Source organism: Ambystoma mexicanum, chromosome 8 (genome assembly GCF_040938575.1).
Source record: "Ambystoma mexicanum isolate Mex_15411 chromosome 8, UKY_AmexF1_1, whole genome shotgun sequence".
Taxonomy (NCBI): Eukaryota; Metazoa; Chordata; class Amphibia; order Caudata; family Ambystomatidae; genus Ambystoma; species Ambystoma mexicanum.
Window position 1 is genome coordinate 305403443 of NC_090929.1, and position 15304 is coordinate 305418746.

General features: G+C 39.5%; 1 protein-coding gene across 1 annotated transcript in view; it reads right to left on the reverse strand.

Annotated features, from left to right (window-relative positions):
• LOC138471860 (ficolin-2-like) overlaps nucleotides 1-15304 on the reverse strand; it is a 450860-nt gene that overhangs the window by 134615 nt on the left and 300941 nt on the right. Inside the window, exon 6 of the mRNA XM_069609719.1 lies at nucleotides 9878-9913. Coding sequence (XP_069465820.1) covers nucleotides 9878-9913 — 36 coding nt within the window. The remainder of the gene's footprint in view (nucleotides 1-9877; nucleotides 9914-15304) is intronic.

Consider the following 15304-nt stretch of genomic DNA (forward strand, 5'->3'; position numbering starts at 1 on the left):
ATTGCTCCCCAAAAGAACCATTTTCTCTGGGAAGTACTCAATTCACCCAGGTCATCATCACTGCCCAGCACAACGGTCTTAAAATAAATTCAAAACCTTTCATCAAGAATCTTCTCACAAATCTGATCAAATTTAAATCACATACCTCTCACCCTTGAACATTCCCACAACATATGTTCAAAAGTGCCCACCTCATGTGCACATGCCCAGCATTCGGAGTTTGCACTCATTCCCCTTTCCATCAATCTCTCAGGCGTCCAATATGTTCTATGCAAAATCTTGATTTGATGTGAACTCTCAGCAAGACTTAAAGAACACAACTTCACATTTTCACAAATACGTGACCAATGATCTTCCGTAATATCCTCACCAATCCTCCGGTTCCAACCCATTCTCAAAGCATCATTTGTCCTATAATTTGACACAATTAGTCTATAAACATAGCTAACTAGGCCACAACCACTCACCCCTTGCTTCCATCCAAGCAAATCCATATTGATTCCTCCTTCCATATTCACTTCACCCACCACCCTCCTGACTTCCGATAATCTGCCAGACAAAAAGTAGGAATATCAAACTTCATCTGAATCTCCCTAGCCGTCATCCAAATCGCACCATTGAAAAGGTCCCCAACCACTGCACCTCAGCAAGGAACCAATCATGCCAAAACAAAACTTTCCCTTCATGTGTAACACTTGGATTCAGCCAAATTGAAGCACTTGGATCACTTAATGCATTGAAACCCAAACATTCGTTCAAGGCCAACCACGAATTCCATAACTCTTAGTCAATGGATTCCCCACCCTCGTTCTACATGGCTTACTAGTTAACAGAGCCCTAGGCGATAACAAGCCCACATGGCTAGACTCAGCACACATCCAATCCTCATATTCTGATTTGAGAAAAGCAAATAGAGTTTGTGCCATAAAAGCCAAATGGTATGCCTTGAAATTTGGGACTCCCAGCCCACCTTTAGACAAAGGCAACTGCAATTTGATAATCTTCAAACGTGGCGGTTTATGATCCCACAAGAAGTCCTGCATAAGTCTATCTAATTCACGCCAACATTTTTTCTCAATACCTAATGGGATCATACTCACTACAAAGTTTACTCCAGGAGTCAACACCATTTTTAAAGCATTCACCTTCCCCCAAAGGGAAAGGTGTAACAAGTACCATCTTTCCAGATCCGATATAAAAGTGGTGCACACCATATTCATATTCACTCTCACAAAATCAATAACCAAACCCCCAAGTACAACAATTTTTCAGCGCACCACCTGAAACCTAACCGTGTAATATAATTTTTGTCACACAACAGCACCAAGGGTAGAACTTCTGATTTTGTCCAATTGATCTTGTATCCAGAGCATCGATGAAAGACTTCCAAAATATTCATGAGTACTGGCACTGATTCACCCAGGTTCTTGAGGACCAATAACAAGTCATCAGTGTACAGCCAAACCTTTTGTTGCAATCCCCAACAATTAATGCCCTGTAGGTCATCTTCAGATCTCAGTGTTATGGCCAAAGGTTCAATACCCAGGACAAATAATAAAGGAGACAGTGGGCAACCTTGTTGCGTGCCATGTTCCAGATCAAAAGGTGTAGACCTCTGGACATTAGTTTTAACATCTGCTATGGGCTTGGTATATAGCAGTTTAATCCAAGAACAAAATTGATTCCCAAAACCCATCCTTTCCAGTACCATAAACATAAATTGCCAGTTGACTCTATCGAACGCCTTTTCGGCATCCAATGAGAGGACTGCTGAGTCTTCTGCCAGCTCTGACGCCTTAGTGATGGTGTACAGTAGTCTCCTCATGTTGCTGGATGTCGTTCTACCCTTAACAAAACCAGACTGATTTTGATCTATCAGCTTCGGTAAAAGATTTTCTAGCCTTAATGCTAGAATCTTGGCCAGGATTTTATTGTCTACATTGATTAAACTAATAGGCCTGTAACTAGACGCCAATGTTTCCTCCTCGTTTTTCTTTAGAAAGACTGAAATTGTTGCATACCTAGTCGTGTCTGGAAGTAATCCCTTAGCCATAGAGGACTTATACATATCCGTTAACATCACCAATGCAGAATTAGGCAACCACCTATAGAACTCTACTGGCAGCCCATCAGGCCCTGGAGACGTACCGACATTTAGTTTTGAAATCGCAATTTTGACTTCCTCTATCGTAATAGGCCCTTCCAACAATGTAGACTCTTCCTCAGAAACTACTGGGACTTGAATTTTCCCCAGAAAATCTCCATTAGTCGCATCAATATGGGTTTCATTTCTATACAAATTCTCATAATATTCCTTGAACACTTCATTTATCCTCGCCGGTGAGAATGTAATGTGACCTTTAGAGTCTTTAATTGACGTGATCGAGCGCTGTGAGTCTCTCATCCTCAATCTATATGCTAGCCAGCGATCACATTTCTCACCATGCTCAAAATAAGTGCACTTCTGCTGGAAATTTTGGCTGTGCATTGGAATGCTGTTTTGTGTATGACATCATGACACTCCTGGGTTGCCTTTCTGTCCGAAAATATCCTTTGATCTTTCACTCTCTTGTCAGTCCAGTTGCAAGGTATACCAGAATAGCATGGAGTAATCAACTCTAGCTCATGGTGATTTGTATGTTGTGTATTCTCATGGACTGGTACAATAACAGCTGGTTCTGGATTATGATTATGGTGCGACATTAGGTCATTTCCTGTGCTCATCTTGGCTTCGGCGAATGATAGTCTTTGCATCCTCCATGACTACACTATGGATGTTGTGAGCAGACCCCCAAATAAGCTGTTCACAAGGTTGGGAGGTGAGTAGGCAGACGTCACGACACAATACCACTGTAGACACTTGGCGAATATTGCACAATAACACGGAATGTAACCCCTGCTGTTGGAAAGATGGAAGGATGGAACTTTGTGGAATGGTTATCAATCAGAATTTTTTTTAACGTGGATGCCTCCAGCATTCCTTACACAGAGAGTTAATCAACCGCTTCCTTAATACAAAATACTCTCTGGCCTTGTTTGCCATCGCCTCCCTAAAATGTGATAAAGGGGCCTTGCACTTCACCGAAATTGGTTTGGTGTGAAAAGTGGGGTGGTAAATGTGTTGACATTATATTTTTAAAGTCTAATTAATATGGCAGGAATGTTATCTGGATCCACTACATTGCCAGGGTTGGTTGTTTTAATGACCTGGGTCGGTAGGTTTACTGTTTGGATGCCCTAGGCATGCTTTCAATAGGATGTTAATTTAGGGTTCACATATTAATTTAGCAATTGTTGAATGATTTCATTACACGGATGATGTGTTGATATATACGTACCTGGGTATTGCTGATGTAATTTGTTTATATTTTTGTATCTGTTAGCATGTGGTCCTCCAGCACATTAGGAACCTTAGAAACTGGCATGCTTCTTTACCTGAATGTGCATTTCTAGGGACGGCTTTAATTAGATGCCCAATGATCTTTCAAAACCTCCTGCTTCAACATTACAGAGACTTTGGGATATAAATTAGACATATGTGCAGGGTGATGTTTTATTTACACCTTGCTTCATGTTTAGCTGGATTCCTTCTACTGTTTCTCTATGTCTGCAATGGCAGGTGGATATCTGTGGTTTGGGTGAGGTCGTTTTCTGTTTCATGTCGCAGCGACAGAGCGACAGTGGTGGGGTGGTGTGGTGTGTTTTAGTAGTTTCGACTGTAGGTTGTTGGTGTGGAATAATGGCTGTGCACATGTTTTTGGTTGTGAATGATTTGGTGTTAGTGGCTCATGGTTGGATACTGGCAGTAGCACAGGGTCTTACATGTTTGTTTGTTGGTGCACATAATTCTGGGGTGTTATTGTCATTATATTGGGTGTTCTTTGACACTGTTTCCAGGCTGTTCCTGTTGTCTGACATTACTTATGGGCCCCAAGATGTGTGGTCATGTGTGTGTTGAGACTAAGTTTGGACATTGTGGTATTTTACTGTTTGAGGATTGGGTCTGGTGATGTCTGATTGGCTCTAGAGGAGGATGTTGGGGGGTATTGAGGCTTTAGACAGATTTTTTAAGCAGGTAGGAGTTTAAGTGGCCTAGAATGGAAGTATTTGAGAAGTGAGCATTGGTGGATTAGCATGTCTTGGAGTGGAGGTATTTGTGGTATAGATGTGGTTTGAAGTATGAGGGTGGATCATTGAATTGTACTGAACTTGCTGGGGTGTAGCTGTGGTAGATATAAGTTTCGGATCTGGGTGACATGTTTTCTATTTATTGTTTAGTAGGTTGCCTTTTGAATATGGGAGACTAATTAGGGAGTTCAAGTTATTTAGGAGAGGTGTCCCATTGGACTAGCTGGAATGTGTTTGAGAATTTTATCGTGTACGCTGTTCTTGTTGTTTTGCATCTGTTTCAGGAGGGGTGGGTTGGGGTTTACGGTCAGAGTCACAGTCACAAATCAGGGCCTGCTGAATAATCTAGGTTGGGTGGGGGTGGACGTTCGGGATTGGGAAATGGGGGAGCCTCGTTGAATGTGAATGGTCTAAACAATGCACAGAAAAAACGAAAAGTGATGTCTTCTTTGAATGACTTAAAAGGAGATATTTATTTGTTTCAGGAGGCACATCTCTTTAAAGAAGACTTGGACGGTTTGAGAAAGTGTTGGGTTGGGAGGGCATATAGCTCATCTTTTGAATCAAGGTCTAGGGGTGTGGTAATTATGATAAGAAAACATGCCCCAAATAAGGTTCTCAGAGAAATTTGCGACAAAGAAGGGAGAATGGTCGCAATGTTAACAAACATTCAGGGCAAAGAAGTTACTTTCTGTAATATTTATGCACCGACTTTAGATGATGGTACCTTCTTTAGGAAGGTGGCACAAACGATCCAGGATCTAAAGTCAAGTAGCGTAATCTTGGGAGGAGACTTCAACACAGTTATTGATTCTACATTGGATAGAAGTAATGATAGACACTGCAAAAGAATAGATATGCAATCTCGGGCGTTAAAGGATTTGATGGAGGAACATAAACTGAAAGACAGTTGGAGAATTGAAAATCCGTTAGTGAGAGAGTTCAGTTTTTATTCTGGAGCGCATGCCACTTACTCGAGAATTGACATGGTGTTAATGGCAGGTGAAATGTTACAAAATTATAAGAAAAGTAGTATAGGTAATATTGTACTAACTGATCACGCTCATATGGTTATGGATTTAAAATGGAATTTTAATGTGAGTAGACAAAATACTTGGAGACTGAATACCATCTTGTTGGACAATATAGATGAGATGGACAAACTTTCTTCCGAAATAGACTATTTTATGGAGGAAAATTGTACTGGAGAAGTTGAATCTGGTATGGTTTGGGAAGCCTTCACATGCACTGTACGAGGCATGTTTATAAATCTGGCAAGTGGATAAAAAAAAAAAATCGGACAATATACAAAAAGATTTAGAGCTAAAAATTAAAGATTTGTCGCGTGAACTGATGGTGGACCCTGCAAAAATGGATTTGCTTCCTGAAATAAATAGATTGAAGAGAGAGTTGAAGGTGTTAATATCAAATCGAGAGGTCTGTGATTCAGTGATAGAACAATGTGTTGTTTCCTGACTGCAGAGCTTGCTTTATTAGCATTACCAGTTTTTTTGCTGCCTTAAGTAGTGACATGGAAAAGGTGAACAGAACTACGCAAATGTTTATTTTAAGTTTCATCAATTTTAATGTTTCAGAATACGATTCAGCAAGCATGTGAACTCGCATTTCAACCATTGGCAGATGATTTTGTCAAGATAAGCACAGTTTTCAAATCAACATTTTCTTTATGTAGCTCATTTCTTGGTTGAGGGCTCCTTGATCTGAAGGGTGAGGTGATGGCCATGGTGGCCACGAGGCAACTGCGATATTATCTAGTTGATTTGTGAATCTCAGGCGACATTCATTGATTGATCAGAGGCCCAATTAGTATCTGAATTGGACTTAACTAGAGAGTGAACAAGTGACAAAGAATTGATCTATCATCAGCATCTGTAGGACATTGTTTCCATACCATGATGCTGATGACGATGAAACTGACATGTCTAGCACCGTGGCATTAATCATCGTATCGTGGTCGTTTCTGATCTGGTAAAACCCTCAATGGCCACTTCAGGTGGGTTTGAGAGGAGCAGCAGTTCTGACTTTCCACCAGTTGATAATAACAGAAACCTTAATCAACCACTGATGAGAATTGTTAAGAGTCTCACAAAACAAAATGTTATTTTCTGAAAGAAAAATGACTTTCTGGAATGGTTTTAAATTTACATTGGAAAGTATCATTGACAGACACCAATACCAGAGGTTTTGGCAACAATAATTCCAAAAGAAATAGGATCAGGCACGTCATTTGTGGGTGTACAGGGGTAGCGGCTGTTACTCTGGCTCCCCCTCATCTACCCCTAGACCTGCCCTTGCTAACCTAGGTCCACTGGACAAAGAGACAGTGCCAAGAGCAGATATCTGTGTTGCACCTGAGAAAGGTGGCTGTAAATGCAGGTAGATATGCCACAGTTTAGTGTTTTCACCTGGGTTCTCGATCTTGTTAGCTGGAGAAGTAACCCGGGATGCAGGAAAAAGCGTGAAGTCGCCATCACTAACAGGTTGGCAGTCCATTAGTGAAGAATGCCTAAATGGTTGGGTTCAGAGGCAGGGCTGTCTGTGCAGCTCATACCCAGTACTGTAGCAACAGGACGGGTATGGGCACTAGATATAAATACCTGGTAATGGGTAAGAGCAGCCTGCAGTATTCAGTGACAGCAAAGCATGAACACAAATCTCATCAGTGTTTCTCGTTGTCTACTTTGTAAATCCAGTGATCCAGTGGGCCTCTGATGAGAGGGGTGTGCCCCAGTGGCTTCTGCCACCAATCCGGCCTGGTACCTCTGCGACCTGACCCAGATCTGCCAGACCTGCATCACAAGCACCCTGTAGATAGAGGACAGGTGAGATAATGTACATGAAGTTGCCCTCTGCCTTTGAAGTAAACTTTCTGTTGCTCCCTGAAGCAAAATATATTTATATTTGGAAGGATAGCTCAGGGGAAATGCACTTGCTTTGGGAATAAGAGGATGCAGTGCAACGTGGCTTCATTTCCTAATCCAGTGCTTAGAAGATTGAGGAGTCTGGCATTAAGTAAGATATAAAGGACAAATGAAAATAATAAATGGGCTTTCTCTAGGGGTGATGTCATGGATCTGCAGTTTACATTTCAAAATTTAAAACACCTCTAATAACTCTGACCTGCAACACATCCTCCAACACGTTACCTCTGTCTCCCATCTAACAAAAAGAAATGTGGGTTACTTACCAAATAAGCAAAACAGAAAGGAGATAACTGGAAGGTTTCAGCCTTCCAAGCCACTACAGGAGGAGAAAGACCATATGGAAATCAGGCTTGATCTCACCACAAAAGGGGCAGTCCAGCCCGAACTGCTAGTTCACATCCCTTCTGCACGAGATCACAAGCATCCCCATACATGTTTCAGCATCATTGGGCATCATCAGTGAGGAGTAGCCTAGGTCTGTAGGCCCAGAAGGCTTTTCTAGGGGTTATGTCGTGGAGCGTCTGCTGCTGTTTATATTTTAAAATAAGAAAACCTGCAAATATGGTGACCTGCAACATCTCCTTCCCCTCTATCTCCCATCTAACAAAAAAAAACTGTGGGTTAGTTACCAAATAAACAAAACAGAAAGGTGATGGATGGAAGGTTTCAAATCATTCATAACCACTGGCACAGCTCTGGGCAACCCTCCAGACCATTGTTTTTCTGGCTTTACCTGTGTTGGCCAGTTGCTGTTTCCAGTCTGTGGCCAGAGACTTGGCGGGCACTGGATATCTGAGCTTTGGGGTTTAGCCCTCTTCAAGATGCTCTGTCGGGTTACAGTTTAGCACAAGTAATGTACAATAGTCCAGGCTGTTGTGTTGGATGTCAGCTTAGATTCAGAGTAATTTGTTAATATGGGCCTATACACACTGATATTAATGCTACATATGGTGATCCATTCGTGAATGAAATGTATATCATATTACAGTGATATCGTAACCATATTTTTCTTATTGCACTGAGTAACAATGCTATGTGATGCCACTTCCTGTTTTGTCAAGGGGTGAAAGGTTGTGTGTATTCACTTCCTGTGATGCCACTTGGGGGTGGAGTCAAATGGCATTACTTCCTGTGATGTCATTAGAGGTCAAGGGTCGTGTAATGTCACTTCTGCTACCCCTGGCATTTTGGTGAAATGACGTCCCTGAATACACGTCATGAAAAGTTGGTTATGGACACTCACAGGATGGAAGGGCTATGATTACCATGTTAGAAACCTCTCTGTGAGTTTGGTTGCCGGAAAGTCTGGTTAAACCCCTAGGTAATATGCTGTGGCTGCTGACCTTTTAAAATCTGATGTGACAGCTTAGTGGCCGTTTTTGGCTACTGCATGATCTCTAAGCCATACAGCATAAATTAAACCTTGCTCAAATAAAAAATTAAATATTCTTAAAACAGTAACTTTTTTTTTATCAATTCAAAGTTATGGAGCAATCCCCAAGACAGATAAAATCAGAGGAATTTTGATCTGCCTTCAAAAATAAGCTAAAGATGAAGGTGTTTTGCGCATTACTCAGAGGCATCGCTAGGGGGGCGCTATAGCCCCAGGTCTTTTGGTTGTACCCCGGATAGAAGCCCAGGTGCTACAACCAAAAGGGTAGCTAGCCCCGAGTCCTGACGGTCCAGACATTAGCGTAGCCCCAGATCTTTTCCATACCTAGCAACACCCCTGGCAACACATTCACATACAATTTGACATGGTCTTTGCCATTCTGCTAGTAGACAGTATGCTGGTACACATTTATACTGGTGTACATTCTTGTACGCCTAAGCATTAAAGTGTTACATTTACACTTTGAGCAAGACATGCTATGGCAGATTCAGATGTCTGATTCATCTTGCTTGCCTTGGTTACAGACTGCTTCAGCTGATTCTCTGTACCCCTGACCCAATATTTACCTAGTCAAGTACATGTTAAGCGTCATCACCTACCAGTACTGAGGAAAGCACTACTTGTTAAACATAGGTGACTCGCAGGGCCCATTCAATGCTTGCTCATATAGCATTTGACAGGAAGTCACTGGCCTATGTGTTATCGTTCCATACCCAGCACGGATAGTGTTCTTGACTCAATAAATAATTATGGCAATGTTTGAGGTCTTACAGAGGCAGCTGGCTGAAGCATGCGCAGGCCTCTACGCAATATTCCCCAAAACATCACTAACTTAAAAAGGTTCACTTGGAAGGAAAGTTAAGACAGTTAAAGGGTTTGGGAATGTAATCATTTCTAACAGACCAGCCTGGTCAAGAACTGGCAGTGGAATAATAATCATGTGTGTTCATATATAAGGCTTAAATCCAGATTGCTCCCAAATCTAAATTCTGTGATAGCAGATGTTACCTTAAGGAGCTCACACAATCCGCACGTGCTTCCTTTAATTTACTTGCCGATTCAATAGCCACGCTTTGCTTCTGGGTCTCTGTAAGCAGGCCTTGAAACTGTACTAGCCTTCTAGGACAGAAGTAGTTTGTTCCCTGTATCCACGTGTGAGCAGAGGGGGTTTCCCTTTGTGTCTATTGTCTGCATGTATGTCTACAAGAGTTTTGATTCTGACTCATTAGTCTGACTCTGCTTGGCACTTAGAAGTCAGCTGTGTACTGGTCATTCCTCCAAAGGCTTTCCCTATCATTCAGGTCGGCTGAAAGACTTGCAAGGCACTAAACAGAGAACATCCTGATCACAACTTGAATGAGAGATAACATATGCCTCTAACGGGCTAACATTGTCCTTATAACATATTTACCGCCTTTGCAGTTGACTTCATCCATATGCTTCAATTCTGTATGAAAAAATAGAAATGTTTATTGTATAAATTGAAAAATAGAATTGTGTCTTTGTAAGAAAAGGGGTGAATGAATCAGGAGACAGAGAAGATGGAAAGATAGGCTCCAAACGTAGTTTATGAGGGATCATTTGGCATAAGGAGACAATAAATGTGCAGTGACCACATGCAAATATAAGCATCCTGCATGAAAGCAGTGGGATTTTGTAACTTCAAATAAAACCATTCACAAAAACATAAACTTGATTCTAAAACATGAAGAAAAAAATTTAACAAAACAAAAAAGCATTTGTTTCAGCTTTTCTTTTTTTTAATTTTAATATTTTTTTATTGTTTAAGGTAATAAAGATAATCCATAATATAGCAATTACAGATGTTGAGAGGAGTTTGTGCCAACATAGAAAGTGAACAGAAGTTGATAACATTAACAAGCAAAGAAATCGATCAGAACCAAAATCATGCATTAAACATATTGAAATATGATACATATTTTAACTAAATATAGTAACCAGTCAGCAATTAATAGATTAGGGGAAATAAAAATGGACATAGGGGGACAAACAAAATAGACAGACAAAGACATACAAGAGAAAGAGGGAAGGAAGGTGAGGGGGGTTGGTATAATACATCATTTAATCAAACTTTTCTTACCACTGTACTCAAAATACATAACAGGCATTTGAATAAAAGAAAGATCACCTAGCTAAAAAATATCAAGTATGAATATGGGAGTTCACGATCCATGAGCAGTAGCATTGAAACAATTAAAATAGCGGATGAAAAAATACCATTTAGCATTATATTTAGGAATAGTATTGTGATTAATTGCCATGCACAGTTCAATTTTTCTGAATATGACAAATGGAGTTCCACCATCCTCTGGTAGAAAGAGATTGGAAGTATTTCCAGTTGGCTGTGATACATTTCAAAGCAATAGAGATGAATAAATCATATAGTCTATTTGAGTCAGGAGATATATATGTGGTTATTGCTAGACTTCCTAAGAAAATCAACAGAAAAAATAAGCGCAATGAAATTCCAGATATCCTGCCAAAATCTAAAGATATATGAGCATTCAAAGAACATATGCATGTATGAGGCAGGATACATGCCAACATGACCAACATTTAGCATTGTGATTAGGGTTGGTCTTTGCTAATTTAGCTGGAGTAATAAATTCTCTATGAATGAATAAAAAATAATGGTGTGTTATGTTAGCTGAAACCCATAAGTGTTTAATTTTAGAAAACAAACGGATCCAGATTTGGTCTTCAAAGCTACATCCTAAATCATTTTCCCATTTAAGACGAACTGAGCAAACATCAAATGTTGAAGCGAGCATGTTATACATTTTTGAGGCTATCACTTCGCAGGTCATGGTGAGCTGTAATAATCTAAGGGCATTAGGAGAAAGCATTCCATTAGAGAAGTGAACAAGTGCATCTAGGCAGGAGTTAATTAACTGATTGTAGTACTGAAAATTAGCTTTGGGAATGGTGAATTTGGATGAGATTTGTTGAAAGGAAAGAATGGAAGAACCATCCATAATGTGATCGTTGAAACTAATTCCTTTTTTAATCCATGACTTCCGATAAAGGACCCTGTTGTTTATAAGTATATTTTTGTTTTGCCATAACAAAGGGGAAAGGTACTTATTGGGGGTTTTAGAATAGGGTAAGAGAAAGGATTGTAGGGCTGTTACAGATGCTTTCATAGGGTCTAAGATGTTCATGGAGGTATGTTTAAAAATATATATGTGATCTGTAATGTTATATGGATGAACTGAGTGTTTTTCTAATGTGCACCAAGTGGGAGTATCAGAGATTTAAGGATCTGTGAACCAGTGACGAGATTGCTTTATGAGAAATGCGGAGTGATATAGCTTAAAGTCTAGGAAATTAACACCACCCATTTCATACAGTGCTTTAAGTTTGGTTAGCACAATTCTTTTACTTTTCTTAGCTCCCCAAAGAAAGTTTAGTAGAATAGAATATATGGATTTCAAAAAGGAAAGAGATAGTGGAACAGAAAGAAGCTGAAGGTAGTATAATACAATAGGGGACAACATCATTTTTATCGTATCCAATCGCCCCCACCAAGAGAGATAAAGGGGGGACTATTTGGATGTTAGGTCTTTAAGAGTGTCCAGTAAAATCTTAGTGTTAATCTTGATGGTATCGATAATTGTAGGGGAAAACCGAATACCCAAGTATTTAATGGAACGACTGCACCATTTAAGGCCAAAAATGTCAATGTCATGTTTGAAGCAGTAGGGATTTAAGGGCAGGATTTCTGATTTCTGGCTATTTAATTTGTATCCTGATACTTGACCAAACTGTGATAAAGCATTGAGAAGATTGGGAAGGTGATGTTTGGGGTTTTTAATTAGAATAAGGATGTCATCTGCATATGCTGCTATTTTGGTAAATTAAGCTCCTACTTGAATCCCTGGGATATTTTTGTTAGATATTATTAATTCCAATAACGGTTCCAATGAAAGAATATATAGTAATGGTGAGAAGGGGCAACCCTGCCTTGTTCCCCTGAGCAATGGAAAAGAGGAGGATGTTTGGCCATTTAAATATATTGAGGATTTGGGGGATGAATAAAGGAGTTTGACCAATGATATGAATTTATCACTACATCCGTGCCACCGCAGGGTTTGAAACATAAAGTTCCAATCGACACGGTCAAAAGCCTTTTCCGTATCCAAAGCAATAGCAGCATAACCTTGTCTATCTTTTTTATCTTTGGCTGCTAGGTTATTGGCATTGAGTAGCAGTCTAGAGTTAGAGGATTTGTTACAACCCTTCACATATCCTGTTTGATCTGCCTTAACCAGAATTGGAAGTCAGGATTCAATCCTATTAGCAAGTATTTTTGCAAAAATGTTGCTTTCGATATTAATAAGGGAAATGGGTCGATAGTTACCGGGAACTGTTGGGTATTTGTCCGGTTTAGGGAATATAATAGGTAATGCTTCTGAAAATGATCCAGAAGAAGTTTTTTGGGCAATAAAGTGTGAGAATAGTGCTTTATGTTTTGGAGTTAACACTTCGGATAAATTGGTATAGAATTCTGTGGAAAGACCATCGGGCCGGGTGCTTTCCCTTTTCCAAGGCCGTGAATGGCCTTTGTTATCTCTGAGGATGTTATATCATTATCAAGGTGAGAAAAGTCTGTTCGAGGATATGATGTCCGACTGATATTATTAAGAAAGGAATCAATATTTTCATTAGGAATAGAACATTCTGGGGTATAAAGATCAGTATAGAATTTTCTCAAACAATCCAGTATTTCTTCAGAGCGATGATAGGATTTACCTTGACTATCCTTAATATGGGATATGTGAAGTTTTTGTTTTTCGTTTTTAGGTAAGAGGCAAGAATTTTGCCCGCTTTATTTGATGTTTGATATATCTTAGTTTTGTATTTAAGTATTATTCCTGTTGCCAGCTCTACAATTTCTTTATGGATTATGAAGCATAACTTTATCACCTGCTGAAGGTTAATCAAACTAGAATCTGAATAGTAGCATTGCTCTGCTAGGGTAAATTGGGCATAAAGGTCTTCGAGGTGTTTTTTCCTTAGTTTCTTGTTTCTACCAGAAATGGCCATCATGTGACCTCTTAAATCTGATTTGAACGCATCCCAGTTGTTAACAACTGAAGTATCACCATCTTTATTATTAATGAAATATTGTTGGATAAATAATTTAATGGATTCAATAATATGTGGATCTTGTAGGAGGAAATTATTAAGTTTCCATCTGCTAGCAGTTTTTTTTACTTCTGTAAGGGAGAAGGATGTAATAACAGGTGCATGATCTGATTTAATAATGTAAGACATTTTAGAGTCAACAATGGATCCAGAAAGGGTCTTAATTGCAAAAATATAATCCAGGCGTGATAGTGTATTGTGCAGAGATGAATGAAAGGTGTAGTCTAACTGTGTAGGATGGGAAAGTCTCCATGTATCAGTTTCTGATAGGCAATTTAAAAAGGCCTTCTGGGTTTTATTTGATTTAAACATGCAACTGGATTTTTGGTCTAAAAATGGATCAAGGATCTGGTTGACGTCTCCACACAATATGAAGTTAGTAAATGTTTTTGAGTATCATTTGTTTGATTGAGAGCCAAAAGGTGGGATCCGGTAAGGTGGGACCATAGATGTTAAGGATTGAGACTGGAGTCAATTAAAAGTTTTACCCATACCCATCTACCATTGGTGTCAGCATCTTGAGCTATAATTTTATAGGGTTGTTTTTTACTTATTATTATGGCAACTCCAGTTTTTTAGCTATGGCTGGACTGGAAATAACCTCCTTTAGCCAAAGGGATTTAAGCTTCATTGTCTCTTTAATGGATAAGTGGGCTTCTTGTAGACAAGTAACTGATGGCTTAAATTTGTTAAGGTGAGATATAATTTTGCATCTTTTGATGGGATTCTTACATCCTTTGATGTTCCATGTAATACACTTGAAAATCATTTAGACATATATATATAATGATAAACATGCATCATGTGGCTGTAGTGAAAAACCAGAATCGAATTAATAATAATATGGTTTGAAAAATATATACCCAAACTGAGACATATAAGGATAACACATTGAGGATCAGGGAAGGGAGAAGGGAGTTTGACCGAAACAGGATATAGGAGAAGGTCCTAGGAGGAAGGATATAAGAGGGATATGTAGCACCAACTGGGTCGTCAAAAGGAAAAAGAACGACCAACAGTGGAAGAGGGACACCCTGCCTCAATCTATTGACTTAATTTGATAATAATTGCATTAAGTAAATAATAAAATAAAAGTTAGAAAACCTACAAATGTTTAAAGATCAATGACTCAAGTAACAGGTGAAGTTGATGCATGTGCAGGAGAGGATGTATTCATGCCATCACTTTTTATGGATTGGGTAAAGACCCTTAGATCTGATGAATCATCAAATACAGCTGTACGTCCTTTATGTGTCACCTTAACGGAGCATGGATGGTATAATCCGTAACGGATATTTAGCTGTTTTAGAGTGGGACGAAAGGATAGGAAAACTTTTCTTCGTTGAGCTGTGGTTCTGGCCACATCCTGTGAGATTAATAGCTTGCCACCATGCCATATGAGGGATTTGTGCTTTTTAGCTGTGGATATAATAAATTGTAGTTGTGAGTATTCCAGTAGATAAAATATGAGAGTTCTGGGTAATGGACAAGAAGTCCTAGATACTGTGTAGTTTGACCTATTCTATGAGCCCTCTGTATGTTGAATGTTGTTTCCAAGGGCAAGTGTAGGATGGCTGGTAGGAATTTTTGTAGAAAAGCAATGGGGTCAGTGTCTTCAGACCCTTCTGGCAGACCTGATATGCATAGGTGGTTGCGCCTGCTGCGATTT